This window comes from Chlamydotis macqueenii, chromosome Z, assembly GCF_036417535.1.
Source record: "Chlamydotis macqueenii isolate bChlMac1 chromosome Z, bChlMac1.mat, whole genome shotgun sequence".
Lineage (NCBI taxonomy): Eukaryota > Metazoa > Chordata > Aves > Otidiformes > Otididae > Chlamydotis > Chlamydotis macqueenii.
This window is the reverse complement of record NC_141593.1, coordinates 50,173,285-50,190,233: the sequence shown is the minus strand read 5'-3', so window position 1 is coordinate 50,190,233 and position 16,949 is coordinate 50,173,285. Positions and strand designations below refer to the sequence as shown.

General features: G+C 41.9%; 1 protein-coding gene across 9 annotated transcripts in view; it reads left to right on the top strand.

Annotated features, from left to right (window-relative positions):
• Nucleotides 1–16,949, top strand: part of NRG1 (neuregulin 1) — a 492,971-nt gene that overhangs the window by 334,522 nt on the left and 141,500 nt on the right. For 8 of the 9 annotated variants that reach the window (XM_086770243.1, XM_086770241.1, XM_086770244.1 and 5 more), the window contains exons 2-3: nucleotides 3,809–3,986; nucleotides 10,321–10,445. In XM_086770243.1, the coding sequence (XP_086626369.1) occupies nucleotides 3,832–3,986; nucleotides 10,321–10,445 (280 nt within the window). In that variant the 5' untranslated portion in view covers nucleotides 3,809–3,831. The remainder of the gene's footprint in view (nucleotides 1–3,808; nucleotides 3,987–10,320; nucleotides 10,446–16,949) is intronic. The other variant, XM_086770245.1, reaches the window with a different exon arrangement.

Genomic DNA, 16,949 nt, shown 5'->3' with positions numbered 1-16,949 from the left:
GTGCTCCGACGCTTTGTGAGGACTCGTCACAGTGTGACAGCCCTCTCTTGCTGTCATCACCCCAGTTGCTTTCTTAGAAAGTCTGTCAAACCAGGAAAGGTCCTTGGGTCACAGATAGAGGTCATGACCAAGGAGTGTGAAAAGCTTGGGGTCGATTGTGGGTGCCTTTCAGTATGTCTAATTGACTCTTAAAATGTGAGGCCATCCTAGGATTTGGCACAAGGAATACAGATAAAGTGGACCCCACCACACCTTTCATCCAAGCACCGCTACTTTTGGGATCCTGCCATTCTTAGTTTCCTGTTCCTCTTTGGGATTTGTCTTGTTTTCTTTACTACGTGGCACTTGTCATTGTGACAGATGACATGTGTAAGGGCTCTGCTGTAGTGGAGCTGCTCGCAACGGCACTGCCCAAAACATGACCCGCAGGAAGTGGTGCGAGGCTACCGTCCATCTTCACTGTGTATTTTGACCAAGTCATCCTGTCTCAGATGGCACCCCAATCTCCATCCATGCGTAGGAGAAGCAGAAAGTGTTTTCCTTGCTCCTTCTCCCTCGTTCCTGCCCGCCAGCAGTGAGTTGGACCCGGCGCAGAGGGCAGAAGCCTTGCTGGTGGCAGAAGTGGTGCTGCGTGACGGGTGCGGCAAGGAGTGGTGAGAAGGAGCAAAGCTGGCAGGAGATGCCATGGGGACAAAAGGGGAAGGGGTAGAGAGGCAAGGGGAGGGAGGTGTCAGGGGAGCCATGTCTAGTTATCGTTATAAGCATTTTTGCCTCCTTTAAAAGCATTTTTACCCCCAGACAAGATCTTGTCTTACCAGCACCAGAGAAATTGGCACAGTTTGTGATGAAAGTCTGCTACCTCTTGAAACAGTGCAAGGTGTAGCTAGTCTCGATCTGAGTGCACAATACTGTGGTTTTATCAGCACGAGCTTTCTTGTATTCCTGGCAGGTCCAATTAACTTTTGCAAAACTGCAGCTGAAAGGAAACAAACATAGTGTAAATGAAAAGGGGGGTAAAAAAAAAAAAAGAAGAAGAAACCGTTTCTTTTCTGTCATGTCTGTGAACAGCTTTTACTCCTTTCCCTGGAGAGCCTGCATGCTTGAACAGCGAGTTACTGTGAATTAGTGAGGGTCACTGCCATTGATTAAATCCTCTTTTATGTTTCCTGGTAACTCCTGAATTATGGCAAGAGTTGAGCATATTAATTTAACACTTTTTTTTTTTCATTGACAGTTCTGGTGGAGGAGAAAATTTACAAGTCATTTTGAGCAGATAAGGTTGAATTAAAGTAAAATTCAGGAACAAAATGGCATCTCCCTTTTATTCCCGTTTTCACACTGCTATGTTGACAGGAAAATCGATAACCAGTTGAAGTCTTAAGCACAAAAATTTTGATTCTTGCAGTTGTGGTTATTCTCTTAATTTATGCAAGATATGGAATAGGACTATAAGTTAAATATGGTAAAATAAGGAATATTGCCTTTTTATTTCACACCTCTGCAGCTTTTCTGATGTAGTCACAAAAGACTGTAACCGTAACTCTTTAATGACAGAATGAAACTATAAGCACAAACTTCAGTACTCTAAGACTGTTATTCAATGCTAATGATTTTTACTGGAAAATTTAAATATTGGTATTTTTCAAATCTTTCTTTCTTTTGGGTAAATGCCTGAATATTTACATAGGTGTGCTTATGTATATACAAAGCTTATATGTGCTTATATATATACAAATACACACACACTCATAAAATTGTTTGTATTTAAACATATTGATTTCAGAATGGTGTGTGACCACTTGTTTTCCAGAAAGCAAAAATTGTTTTGGTAGCGTTTTGGAAAGCTGCTGGGATTTCCAAAATTATCCTGGGAGTGGTAGAAAATAGGAACTGATATATGAGAAGATGTTTAGGGAGAGATTTCTTTCTAGTCATGAAATTCTGGGCCTTACCTGATCCATCCCAGTACCACCCTGACACATGTGCCTACCCCCTGTGTAAAATCTCCATGGGCGGTCTCGAGAAGGTCTTCCTCTCAGATGTTTTGCTGATGTCTAGCCTAAGACTTCCTGCTAGGGCTTGTTTTCCACGCCAGCAGACACGTGTGGAAAAAGTTGTCACCTTCCTCTTAATGAGGTTTTTAATTATTGCAGGTTGCTCTATCTCTTTCCTGCCTTCTGCTGGAGGCCCAGCAGGCCTCACCTCATTTGCTCGTTCACTGCAGACTATATTGTCCCATTATTTATGCTACTCTGTTCCAGGCTCAGTTTCCAGTAAAATAAGGTTTTTCCTGGGCTTTCTTGGGATCAGTAAGGTTGCTTCACATGTGGGACAGACCATGTTGCTCCCTGCAGGCCACTGCTTATTGGACGTATGTGTATCCCGTTCTTTATACACGCCTCTCATTGTTACAGCTGTGATGGTGCTGCTTGGTCTTTGATTGGAATAACAATTAAGGGCAAGCCATGTCAGCAAGTCTCCACAAACAAGCAACAGATATCAAAACATAATCAAGCGTGTTTCAGGTTGTTAAAACATTTTCTTGTACGTGACCATATTGGAGACCTGTTGGTGTCCTGCCGAACGCTCCTAATCTGCATGTTGTGGAGAATCATTTGGCCATGCTGACCATTTGTTTCCTCAGACAGTATCACGGCTGGTCGAGAAGGAAAAGACACTGCAGCTAGAGGTGGTGTACCAAGTGCAGACCAAGTCAGCTGAGCCGGGGTGGACTCACAAGCTGTCACCCGTCCACTGACCAGCTGTAGCTCCCTGTGTTAGCCCTCTGGTTGTGTGGTAAAGGTGTTCTATTAAGCCCCAGGGGAAGTAAGGTTAAACTAGGAGTTTTATTTCAATACTGGAGCACGGTAGAGACTGATTTACAGCTGACCCATGGGATCAAATGAAGCGTTGTGTCTCACAGAGGGACTGCATCTTTTTGCGAAGCTGTGCTCACAAATTGGTACTGGTTGTCAAATATTAGAGGTCTTTAACTTAGAAAGTCCTAAATAGTTTGAGAATTACCCACACAAGAAACACTATTGCCACAACACAGTAGAAATTGAGATGCATCAGCTGGAGCCGTTCAGTGTGGGAGCCATTGGCTGAGAATTTTCAATGCAGTGTCCCCTTCTGGGTCCAAAATACCCTTAATTGATATTGATTCTCTTGATGGGCTTCCAAGCCCTTGGTCTCTTTCCTCAGGGAAAGGATATGGCCAAGCTGAGGTTTGAGGTAGGTGTGTAATGTGGGTTATAATGTTTGGATGGAGCAAAAAGCCTTTCCCTCAGATTAGAGAAGCTGTTGAGCTTATATTTCTGCTTTTAGCTCCACCGTTACATCAGTTGCACCTGGAGTCTTTGCATGGCCACTGACTCAGAGCAGTCAAAATAAATAAACCAGTAATATACTCTCCCTTTCCCTTCCTGTATTACCTACCAAGGCTGCCTGCTGCAGTGTGCTGTCTGGAGTCTAGGTATATATGATCAATTCAGTGTTGTTAGTGCTCCATACTGTATTCTGAAGCAGCATTTTGAGTCTCGCTAAGGCTGTGTATGGCTTCCAGGTTGTAAGACCCACGTAGGAGGATTCCAAAGGGCCAAACTAGGATGTCATTAAATGTGCCCTTATGCTTTAAGTATGATACACCTGATACACAAATGATTCTTACTTTTCAGGTTTTCGTGTAGAAGCGTTGCTAGTCTGGTTGGGGTTTTGCTCTCTGTGGTTTGCCTAGCTGAACTTGAGTTAGAACTGTTTTCCTTTCTGAGGATGGCCTAATCACCAGCACATTCTTTTATTTCTTTAGCAGTGCCTCCCAAATTGAAGGAAATGAAAAACCAAGAGGCTGCTGCAGGTCAGAAGCTAGTGCTAAGGTGTGAAACCACGTCAGAGTACCCTGCGCTCAGATTCAAATGGTTAAAGAATGGAAAGGAAATAACAAAAAAGAACAGACCAGAAAATATCAAGATCTCGAAAAAACAAAAGTAAGTACAGAGAAGTTTCTCACAAGTGGGGCCGGGAGGAATGGGGAGAGCTGTTCACCAGAACACAAGCATTGAGGTTATTAATTCCAGTATCAGAAAGCTAAAAGCTGTGAGTTACAGAAGATGAAAATTTAAGGAAACAGACAGTGACATTATTTTTCTTGAATGCATGGATGAAGTGGTAGTATAGTATAAATATTTCATAAATAATTTTCCCTTTTCAATTTCTATTTATTTTCTGATAGCTGAAGGCTATAATTTTAACAAGTAAACCTTGGAGACAGGCCATTTTTAAACTACTGACAAGAACAGAGGTACCTTATGTTTATTCTCTAAAATCCAAGAACATTTAAAATCATTAAAGCAGTGTAGATTTGGAAATACTTTTGAGATCTGCTTTGCGAGCAAGCTAGCCCTTAAGAAGGGCTGGATGCTGCCTGCATTGGCTTTGGATGCCTTATGCAAGCTTGCAGTAGTCCTTTACCAGAGGCATTCCCACACATGCAGAACAAGACACGGGTCTAGCAGATGTCAGATGAATAGCCAAGCCTGCAAATCTCATCCTTTTGGCTGGGGGAAAGTGTCGCATACATGTGACTGATGACCAGTGATGGTCTGGTGCCTTCTTTCTCCGGGGAAGAAGAAAAAGCTGCACAATGCATTTTCTGCATTGAGACAGGAGAAGGCTTTTGCTGTTTGGTCTCCAGCTTGTTGTTTAGGTTTAAAAGTTTCAATTGTGGCCACTCATCCATCAAAGGAAGCTGTGAAAATTGGTTTGAACACAGCCCTTCAACTCTCACTTCTGCTTTCAGAAGGTGGGACTGCTTTCTGCTGCCCTGGGCCATGCCTTCCCTTTGCACAAGGCACAGAGGATTTGGGATGAGCTCTGCAAGAGATCTTTCCTTCCAGGGTGCCAAGTGCCCCCATGCTTTTGTCAGGTCTCATCTCATTAGGCAAAACAGCAGCCAAAATCAAGCAGGTGCTTGACCTTTCAGAGTTATTCAGGTTGAAAAGCATACATCGTGCCCTCCCTTCAAATTGTGCCTTCCCATCAAAACTCCCTTGCAGTTTCTTGCACCCCAGCAAGGGCACAAGCTGAAACAAGGAGAGGGATAGAGCAGCATCACCACAGCCCTCATGCCATGGTCACACAGACAGCAAGAAGGAACCTGTGATGTCTCGTTCCAGCATTTGCAAAATGGAGCTGTTCCAGGTGGCAGATAGCCTGGCAAATTGTCTGGACTCATTTACAGGGCCATATGTCTCCAACAGAGTTGTATTTTCAGTCCATTCTGTAAAGAAAATGTTCAGATCGGAGTCTAGCCCTCAGCTTCTCCAGCAACACAGTGCTGCCTGTGAGGGGCAAACAATATTTTCTCTTACGGTTTGGCTGATGCTGATTAACCAAACTCACTGGAGCCAGGGTTTCACCTTCTGGGGCTAGGCTTTGTCAGTTGCAGTTCAGCATTGAATCAGTCACTGCCTTCTGCCAGAACCCTTCTTTCTCTTTTTTGTTTTCCCCCCACAAAACTTTGAGGAGCTGATAGAAGGGAAACTAGCTAATAGCTATTGATTAGACCATGTATGTGGAATGTGTGAGACTATTTTTCAGATTGATGTGCCAAAACACATTTAAAATTCCCCCCCAAAAAATGGAAATCTGAAGTCCTATTCCCCAACAGTAAGTGGGCAGAGTGCAGGTTTTGACCTGGATTCCACACTTCTGTGTGCTGCCGCCGCCATGAGGGTATCGCTCACAGTTGGAATTTCTCTTTTCTATTTTCTCTTTTAGAAATGTTAGTTTGGAACAGAGAAGCCCTTCCAGTTAGAGTTGTGAAAGTCACTAGATGTAGAGTACAAAAAGGGTAAAGACAAGGGATGTCTGCTGACATCTGAAGAATTTTCCTTGCCTTTCTACTTTGAGATTTCAGTTTGGGGACACATCAGTGCTTTGCCATTTCTTCTTTGCTGTTCATGTATTCTTCCAGGACTGAGTAGATGTGAAGAGCTTAAGAGGAGATAGATTTTTTTTTGATAAAATATAGGACAGGCATATGTTCTAAAGAGAAAGGAAAATGGGAAAAATGCTGTGCAAATGAATGCATAAAAACACATGCAGAATACAGTGAACAAAGCCACATTAAAAAGATCCCATTGCAAATGAAAGGAATATCAATCATCAAGGAGTTTTTTTTCCCCACTTATTTTCTGTGGGTTTTTTATGACAGCACATTGATAAATGTTTGTCATGTTCATGTGTTGCCATATTGTTACAGCAAGCATTTTAGTGTGAATTTTTTACTATTACCAAGCGAGATAAACATCAGCTATGAAGGCTGGAGTAGTTGTTGAGCTGGCTGGGTTTAATATCTATTTTAAAGGTCAAATGACTACATAAAAAATAGGCTATGTTTCTGAAAAACCATTAGCATCCAGGGTACCACAGTCTTATTGACTTCTTCAGTCAAAACACTTGAGAATAAGACTTTCTACATATTTATAAAAACCTCCCAAATTTTGTAAGTAGTGCCCAATGGTGAGACGTGACTTTTGGTAATGTCATATTTTGCAAGAAATCACCTTTCTCATTATGTGATGGCAAAATAAAACCTATTGCCTGTTGGGAGAAAAATTAGTGTTTCTGAGTTCTAGCTTTAGGTTTTTTATCAAATTGCAAAAATATCTGGCAGAATGATGAAATGTCTAGCTCAGAAACTGAAAACAAAGACCTTAGCTTGGCACCTGAAGTAGGCATGGAAAAGATAATACTGCAGCTTAGTGTTTATTTGGTGCATTTGGCTAGTGTGAATACTACTGGTTCAGAAGATTTGCAGAAGTGAGGCAAATGCTGACTGTGCTTTCCTAGTTTTTTAAGAGTTTAGAATACTCTGTGGCAATATAGGCTTCTTCAAAGCTTAGCCTTCTGAAGACTGCCTTGCATGTAAAGTGAAATCAGGGGATCACTCCTCTAAGCTGGCTAGGATGATTTCAGGGTGGTTGATTCAGAGGGCACAGAGCCCTGACATGTGATGACATTACAATACAGCAGGTGAATCACACTAAATGACTGTGCCCCTTCTCATTACACTGGAAAGTCAAGAGAAATTGAATGACTTTGAATTTTAATGAAAAACATTTAAAACACTCACTTTTTACCTCAAATTTGTCATGGAGTAAGAGCATGCAGTCAGGGAGTTTCTGCTGCTCTTACGATTGCTGATGATTCGTGATGCCATGATTGATTGATTTTTGCGTCCAAGCTCTAAGCTATTCCTTCGTGTCAATGGAGATACAGATAAAGTCAGGCACCAGACAAGGGCTTTGCACCTGCTAGCTAACTTTTGTCCACTTATGCTGGTAACATTTTATTTTCCTTCTCTGATTTCAAACTCAGTTGAAGCCCGCACATTTTTCCTTTTGGATAGTGTGCTGTACAGAATCAGACACTCCTCATGTAATCAAGAGAGACTCCTTCATCAGGGTTGGGTTTTTTGGGCAGAGGGAAGGTGTTTCCCAGTTCACCTAGCTGATGGCTTTGGACGCAATAGTGGATGAGAAAATTTTGTGTGCAAGTGCCTTGTACCTTGGGCTTCATCCAAGCTTAGCCTGGGTATTTGCCCACAGACAGGCAATTCTGGATGACAGATGGAGGCTGGAAGCAAAATGAATTCAAGCAGTCAGATAAGGTGGGCTGGAACTGCATGCTGCGGATGTATTTCTGTCCCTTTCATGACACAAGCTCAGCAGTGTCATAATGGTAATGGCTTAAAGATGTAGCAGAAGGAAATCTTATAGGGACAGACATTTTTTTTTGGTGTAACATGGTATAGACTGAGAAAAGGACAAGCATTTGAATACAAAATCCTTTATCAGGGTCTTTAAGTGAGTGCTGTTGGAGTACTATATTGCTAGGGAGCTGCTTCATTTACAGCCATTAATGAGTCATCTTGTGCTCTAACTGTTTTGAATTCTGTCCTGATATGTCTCAATAATATGCTTAAGGCTATAAATATTTATACTATTTCTCCTGCTCTCAGAGATAAAACTCCTTGCAGAGATTTCCTAAAAACAAGAGTAAATTTGGCTTGTTAGAAGTAGATTTGTAAGAAATAAGATTGTTCACCTATTTTAATATGATCATAAGATTTTAAAAGGACGACACGATTCCTTGCCTTTTCCCATAGGTATTGTATGAAACAAAGAGAATAAAAATAAATATGCAGGGCAGAGAGTTTCTTCTAAAAGCCAAGAGTGCCACAAAGGCAGTTTGCATCCATATTTCTTAATATCATACGGAGAGGAAAAAAGTCATTCATACAGTGGGTGCCCAAATGAAAGTGATATAGCTGCAGCTGTGATAAGCATTGATAAGCTTCTTGCTTATTAATGGGTTAAAGTGAGTTCCTCAGAAAACTGAGCCTGTTTACATTGCCTTTTGAAGCATCCTGAGGCTATAGTCTGCTCTCCATCTAGACACGTCTGCAAGCATGGCCAAAAGATAACCTGTGCAATATAGGAAATATCACGTGTCCACACAAGCTGTTAGGTGGTGTAGACTACTGCCAGATGTTCTTGGACAGGCTCTCAACAAGCTGTTGCAAAGGCAGGTGTATATATGGCTGGCAGGTCGTTTTTATTGTGGTATAAACATAGCTGTTAGTCAAGTGCAGAATTCCAATGCAAAGAGACAGTAGCTTTCACCTTCTGGACACTTCTGCCAGTGTCTCAACCACATTTTTCTCATACATTCATGGTTTCCACCAGCTAGAGTCTGTTTCCATATGCCATCTGAAGTGCAGCCCAGTTAATTAATTCAGCGTTGGGAACTGAACTCGTAACATTACCTGAGAAGGGAGCCCAAATACTCAGCTATTTATTCAGTTGTTTACTGTTTGAGAAAACCTGAGCAGATTGCTAATCCTAGTTTGGCTGCTCCTCCTTCTTGCAAGCCCAGTGGCCTCAAGAAAGCAGCCCTCCTTCAGGACTTGAGGGGAAACTCTGGTAACGTGGGTTTCTAGTAGAGCTGATGTCCACCTAGCACACTGCTCTCATCTCATGAGCGCCACAGTGCTGACTCCTCAGTGGTATGACCCTCACATAGAGGCAGGGAAGGCTGAGCTGCTGATAAGCAGATATGTGATAGCAGGTGGGGTAGTTTGCTGTGCTGGAGGGAGGGGTGGCTCACAAGGATGGGTTGGAAAGTGCCATTGAACATTTTGGTTGTTCCAGAAGCCCCACTGCTACAACAGCCTTGTTTCTGGTCTGAACCTATCCCCACTCAATGGTTCCCAGAAGGGATTACCAGTTGTGATTTCTGCATGGAGAGTTAGGAGACATGGCTGTGCTCAAACAAAGCAACTCCCCAAACATTGCTTAGCTCAGCTCTCATCACTAGACATGCTGGTGACTATGAGCTTTTAGAGCGAAGAACCCCTGCCTCCTGAGGACCAGTTTTTCCATTTTGGGGTAGGTCAACTTAGGGAAGCCAAAGCTTGTGCACTCTGCTGACTGTTCTGTAGATAAATGACCAGGCTTTGTTGCAGGAAAAAACTTCCCTAAAGCACTTATTTTAAACAGAAACTGGGAACAGCAATAGTGTGTGTGTTTTCCCCAAGCTAATCATTCTCTGTAGTCTAGGTAATGGGATTATTGCCATCACATGAGTTGGGGACCCCTTGAATGACACCAGAACATGTTCCTAGCAAATTAATGGGTAGGCAGGAGTTCTGCATTTTAAAATCTAATCTTAAAACCTTGGAGACTGATTAAATTACGTCTCTGAGCCAGGAACAAAATGTAGCTTCATGCAAATTGTGCTCCTGCCCATAATTTTTTGTTAGTGCTGGAGAATGATTTACTATTGGGGTTTCAGAGGTTGTTAAAGAGAGTGGTATGTCCTAATCTTATGATTATTTAGTCAGATGTTGGAAACTACAATACTTACCCAGAACTCTGCTACTGGCAATATGAACTTGTAGGAAAGGGTAATCTATTTTAATATTATACCCATCTCTGTGGCATCTGCATAGCCAACAATTCAGCTGAGAGTGGAAGGTTGTTTTTCAGATTTCCTTTAAGAACAAAGACTGCTCTCGAGCAGAAAAGCATAAGCAAGTATCTTCGTTTGAGTTTATTAATATGCCTTTTTTTTCCGGCAGCCTGTAAGAGGAGATTTTTCTATTCTCCTCCCTTTTTTCAAACCTGGATAGTGTTACTCTGTCAGTAAGAATTGAAGACAAGACTCTTTGTTGAGAGGGAAAAAAAGAGTGCATTAGTTGATGCAGTGAGTGTTACTTCAGCACAGGATGTTTACATGTTTTTTCTGATTTCACAGGAAATACTCTGAGCTTCACATTTACAGAGCCACGTTGGCCGACGCTGGGGAATACGCATGCAGAGTAAGCAGCAAACTAGGGAATGACAGTACTAAAGCCAGTGTTACCATCACGGACGCTAATGGTAAGGCTTGACTCTTTATTTTACTATGACATTCAGAAAGATTGTGTATTAAAGCTGCCACCAGGACAAAAGGGTTTGGAGGATGGCAAAGCTTTGCAAGTGAAGTGGAAGTGGAAAGACTGAAGTCTATTAGGTATACTAAGATAATTAGTCAGGCTTGACTTGTCTGCTGTGTAGCTGAGATGTTCAGTTTTCCTTACCCAGACAAATGGGAGATGCTGCTTACGTATCTCAGGAGAGATCAGCATTTTCTGTGAGATGCTTTCCAACACCAAGTCTAAGACACAGTCTAAATAGTCAAGATAGGAAGAGGATGAAGGGAAGGGAGTATGATTCCAATTCCCATAGTAAATGTGAGTAGCAGAGGCACTGCAGGCCTGAGGGGAAGCTTTTGTTTAACCTAAAACATGTCCTAGTCTGAACTTCTAAACCAGCACTTTGGGCTCTTTGTCTTTGAGCAGTATTTGTATAGTCCTACTTGCCACTGTTTTTGTTTTCACAGATGTTGATAGGTTTTTCTTTTGATTTCTAAAATAATAAAGACAAAGGCATAAATGTATGTGGAGGCATATTATTCAAAGGCATGAATGTAATTCAGGTACTCTATTTCAGGTATTGTGATTTAAACTTAATTCTTGAGGAGCAGAGCTTCTCATGAGGCAGATAGCATTCAGACTTACCCAAATGATTTACAATTATTATAGATTGATATTTTTGCAGGGCTCCATTCCATTTCATTTACAGGAAGCTCCAATTGCTTCTGATGGAATTTCATGAGTTTCCATTGTACACAAATGTTTTAGCAGTACTGTTTTTCCTTACGGGTGCAGTGGAGGCTGCAGTTCAGCTGGAATCTTGTTTCTTAAGCGTAACATAGACTAATTCGGCACTGATAGTTCAAATGCCAGTGTCCAGCTAGGTGTGGAGTGTCAGACAAACATGCTGTCGTTAGTAAACAACACAGAAGTTCTGTACGTATCTGAGATGGGTTTAAAGATGTTGTTGCAAAGGGAATTTACCAGGGATGCTTTTCTGTTCCACATTGTGCTCTGAAACAGGAAACAGGCATTTAAATAAATAGAAAACCAAACCTAAACCATTGCCAGTGGGATTTGTCTTTGGCTATCTGCTGTTTTGTGTTCACACAACGATTGCTTGATTGACTGTATTCACTTTGTGTATTTGCTATTCTATTTCATTAGCTGAAGAATCTCATGTGCTAAGATTTGATACTAGCTGTATGGTATTATAATCACAATCAGATGTCAGGAGACTGATATAAGAGATCAAGTGTTGCTTAACCAGAGTGCTGTTAGGAGGAAAAATGGGTATGCGTTTCTGTGTAGCTTTTATATATAGCTCTTGGTTTCCATGAACACAAATTTTGGTTGCTTATTAGCTGCTTGCATGGATGGCTCCTATACTGTTTCCAAGACACTAAAGTTTCCAAAACTCAGCTGTAGACACTGTGCCTGGGCAGTGATACAGATAAATGCAAAAAAAAAAATGCTTGGCCACCCTCTAGTACTTTATCAGACAAGGAATGGTGTTGTGGATGGGGAGTGCTTGTGGGACCTTGTTCCTATGCTTCATGATGTGGATTTTTCAGCTTCCTTTTGGGCTGTGCTGAATGACAGCAAAACATTCCCACTGCAGGGAGACAGGAACTTGGTTTTGAATGAAAACATTTGCAGGCAAGCCTTGTTATGTGCATTTGTAACTGTTACGTTAGAATCTGTCTAATCTTGTTGTGAAACACAAGTTATTTAAAACACAGCCGTGCATGTAAACTGCCTTGAATGCAGGGCAAACTTGGATCCAATCTAAACCTGACAGCTGGCTCTTGTCTGTAAAGATCTGAACTGAAAACTCAGTGATATCTGAAGTGGAATATCTCAGTGATATTTGATAATCTAGAATGAGGCATGGCAGTACTTGTTGGTTGAATAAATCAATTATGTGTATTTGGTTGCCACACATACATCTGAAGCCCCTCTGCTTATTGTTGCTTATAAATTACCAGTAAAATTGTTCCTAACTTGCCTTCTAATGATGGAATATTCCACCTGGATTTGAGGAACAGCATGGGCAACATCTGGTGACTTAAGAGCAATGGATGCCTAAGGCCTCAGAGGGCAACATCTGCGTTGCAAACAGGGGCAGACCCCCTGCGCAGGTGACCTCCTCACCCCTCCTTCCCCTGCATTCCCTGACCTCTTCCCCTTGGTAGCTTAATGACAAATTTGGGATCCAGACTTGGTAATGAGCCCTGAAGGGCAGTCATTATTCAGGTCCTATGTATCTGTGAGGTCCTACACTGTTTAGAATAAAGAGAGATTTTAAAAAAAAAAAAAAAAACGAAAAAAAAACCACCTCACACAGTGTATTTAGCTCTTTTTTGTTATTTCCTGCCAACAGGCTTTTGGAAAAGACCTTGGGGTCCAGTGCAGCCAAGGAGCCCCTGTAGAAAAGTAATGTGTGGATATCTGAGAGGGCTGAACCTCTCAGAGTAGGCAGAGAGGTTGCTTACTCACACCTCCAGCAGATAGGAAGAAAGTAAGGTAAAGAAAGCTGCATCAGAGGGCCTGGCTTTCTTATGGTCATACTGATCTACTCTGCTGTGTGAACCATAACTTTAATTATGACCTTTAATTTAAAGACCTCACCTGCTCATGTTTGTTATGTGTGCCCTGCTATCTGCAAACTAGATCCTCCTTTCCCTTTATGCTGGGCACTTTAAGACCAAGGGTAGATAGGCTGATGGCATTTCTGGGCATGAGATTATTTTTCTTTCCACTAAAGGATTAACGCTTTTCAGTATAAAAATCTTGGTTTTAATTCCCTAGAATTTTGTCAAACTTTAACTATTTCAGTTGAAATTTTCTTTGCTGGTGTGTGCTAAAAAGACAACTCTAGGGCCAGACCAAAGGTCTATCTAGCATGGTGCCTTGTCTCTAATATCAACTAGCAACGGGCATTAGGGAAAAACGCAAGAAGCACAAGGGAAACGTGTTGAGGTTTTTCCCCTAGAATAGGAAAATCCACACCTTTACTATAAGGTCACGTGTCTGAAAATTGCTAATTTCAATTTGCTGCTCCAAAGCTTGGAAGAATTAGTATTTCTCAAAAAACAGTTGTAAAAATGTCTTTGTTATTTTCAGTGAGCAAAGAGCTTTATTTGTCCCTGATCCTCTTCCCAGAAATGATAAATAGTAATAGTCAATGCAATAGTAAGTCCTATCCTTGTTGCTGTTACTGTTATTATTAACATTACAATTACATAAAATTGCCAAATTTGCTCTTCTGCAAGTTTTTGCTACACATGAACACCCCCCCAAATTGTATTAACCTACATAGACTTTTAAATATTCTCATATTTACTGAAATAAACATAAAGCCTTCTCTATAGAGCCATATGTGTGGATTAAGAATGCTGAAAATATGAAAATAGGTAGACAAACACTAGTTTTTACCAGGCTTAATAGCAAGCAGTGGGAGCTATTCTGTTCTCTTAGATTTATAACGAGTATAACTTGCCCACAGGATATGAGCTGCCTTCTTATTTTCGTTCACTCCTATTCATGTATGCTCCCCTAAGAAAGATTGTAATTGAGGTCAGAATAGAGGCATGAAGTTTTCCTGGAGTTGTATAAATACTGCACAGTTTTGCTAATGCAATAGTAACTGCTTTTTTTTGCATCCTGATTTGTAACTTTCACCAGGAAAAATTCTTGCAGTTAGTTTTTTCATGGCCTTTCTTAGGAACTTAAGACCGTACTATGCGTAACAAGTAACATTGAGACAATACTTCATACGACAGACCTAGCTTTCAATTTCATGTTTGAAAACTTGCTCACAAACCCCCTTATTTACACAACTAGGTACATGACCTTGTTTTCTAAAGTGTTGACCATGCCACAGCTCCAGCTGAATGTGGTGTCAGTCTTTTCCATTAAAACCTGTTGACCTAAGTCTTTTGCCTCTCTAAGGATGTTTACTGTGCCCAGCATGAGTCAGAGCTGGGACAGCTTTGCCTGAATTGAAGGGAACAAGAAGTGCTCATGCTGTTCATGTAACTCAACTGTAGGCAGAGGTGAGCCTTGGTAAATTTGTTAGCTATATAGTCAGTGTCCCGTTCAAGCTTCTGCTTTTGCATCTGTAACACTTGCAGTGGTATTAACAGCTCCAAGTTGTGCAATAGTCAATAAGGAACTGATATTATTCATTAAACTTTAGTTTGCTGCCCCTCTTCTGAAGGTAGCCAGTAGCTTATCTTCAAGAAGATGGCAGAGAAATAAGTAAATAAAAACTTGCATCTAGTACCCATAGACCATGTGGCCAACTATGAAATAGTTCAAATGCCAGAAAAGTCCCTTCTACTCATACAAGAACCTGTTTGAGACTTGGTTAAAGCAGGGGATCAGTGTATCTCTTCTCTCTCTAGCATAGTAACAGGTGACTTAGGTACGTAGTTTGTTTTTAACTGGCTGGCATAATGGGTCAGTCTCAACTTCTGCAAACCAGCATGCCTGGACCAACGTCACCGATTTGGGCCTCCACATGAAATAAATGTGACCATCACTCAGTTTTGCACAGCAATTCCCCTAAGACTAGCTTTGAACCTTTCCTTGCAATTTGACATATTTGAGTTGAGAGTGGTGCTTGTTTACTCTGATTCAGGGCAGTAGTTTCTTGGAGAAACAGAAAAAATGTAACATGCACAGTAGTTTTAAGAAGAAAAAAGTCAGTTTATCCATTGGATCTCCCTATGTTCTTGTCCACATGTGCCTACATGCCTCTGAGGTCTCAGACTATGGCCTTACCTTCTGCACACCTGCTCCCTACCCTGCCATCTGTATACTGAGTAACAGAGGTTTCAGATATAGCTTTTCTCAAGGTATACTTTAGCTTTTGTCATTCTTTATATAAATCAGAATGTGTCACCTAAATGGCACAAGCAATTCAAAAGGCTTAAGTCTTATATCACTGCCAGAAAGTAAACCTCAGGATGACAGAAAGCTTATTTGCAGCTCTAATGACTTGTGATGTTCATGGTGTTTGAATGCCTCCTCAGAGCCCAGGTTGTTGTCCCTGTCAGGGTCCTCAGAGCCACCTTCCAGGCCTGAGATCAACCAAATCCCTTCAGTTTGCTCAAGCAGGCTTTTTTTATTAGGCCTTTGGCAAACTAACTGGGGGAGGCGGGGGGGGGGGGGGGGAGGAAGGCTGTGACGGCATGCAGAGGGCTCTTCACTGCAGCAGCTATAGGGATTATCCCTGGAGAAAAGGTCTCCTGAGGAGAAGGAATTTCTGCCTCCATCAGAGGCGTTACAACAGAGCTTGTTGCCCAGGCACTGAGCTGTCTCTCTCAGCAGCCCAAACAAAGCTCCCTGCCTGGAATGATGAATCAAGATACCAAGCCCAGAAAGGTGGTGCGTTGCTGTAAGTCCTGTGGGGATTAAAGGGGCTCTTCTCCATCTTGCCAGAGGAGATGACAGGCAAGGGAGCTGGCCAGAGTGCTAAGGACCTGCAGGGACCTGTCCCTTAAAGCATCCCCAAACAAGGATTTCTTGTCCATGCTTTAGTATTTTTACATAAGAAAGCCCTCGCACAAACATATCCAATTTCAGGGTACAGGACTTCATCAAAACTACATGCTCCTAGAATTGCCATGGGACAGAAGTGGATAGAGCATCTGGGGTAGCTGCTCCTCGTGGGGACTTAAACGTGATGCTAAAGGCAAGGCTATGGGCTGCCATCTTCATACCTTAGCAGACTGCAGCAGCAACTGCAAGTATCATAACTGAAGAATACTTCCAACTCTTCCACCTCGGGCAAATTTTGACAGCCTGCTACAAGCAGCCTCTTTTTTCTCTGCTTCTTGTGTTCAGATGGCTTGTCATGTGGATCCGTGCTGGCCTTCTCAAGTGGAGTGAAATACCTCTCTTACTGTTGTGGTGTACCATTCTCAGTAAGCGATACACACAAATTTTGCATCTTCCAAATGCTAGCATCCACTGTTAATGTTGCTAACACAAATGTAACTGGCAGGGCTTGTTAATATGTCACTTTGCCACATGTTTTCCAAATGTGTTTCTCGGCACATTTCAGATGTGGGAGGCTCTGGCTGTATTTTCCACTGGCGGGGAAGCTACCTACCAGCGTTTGTACTGACACAGCTGGGCTGGGGAGGCAGCAGTAAGAAATACTCCATCAGGCTCAGCACAAGCACTAAATGGAACATGGTTTCTTTAACAGTGAAAGAAAAAATTGCTCCAGTTGTGCCAGATGCTGAGCTACACAGCTGTCAGACCTGTTCTGTCTCCTTTTGTGACTAAGAAAGGTTAATTGTTCAGACAAGCCAGCTGCACAACAGCAAACTGCCTCCATACACAGAAAGTGGCCCTGAAAGCTGTCTAGCTACAGGCCACTGTGTTCCAAGACATAGTCCAAAGGTTTTGACCTTAAAAATTTTACTTATGATGCTCATTTCCATACCACACCTCA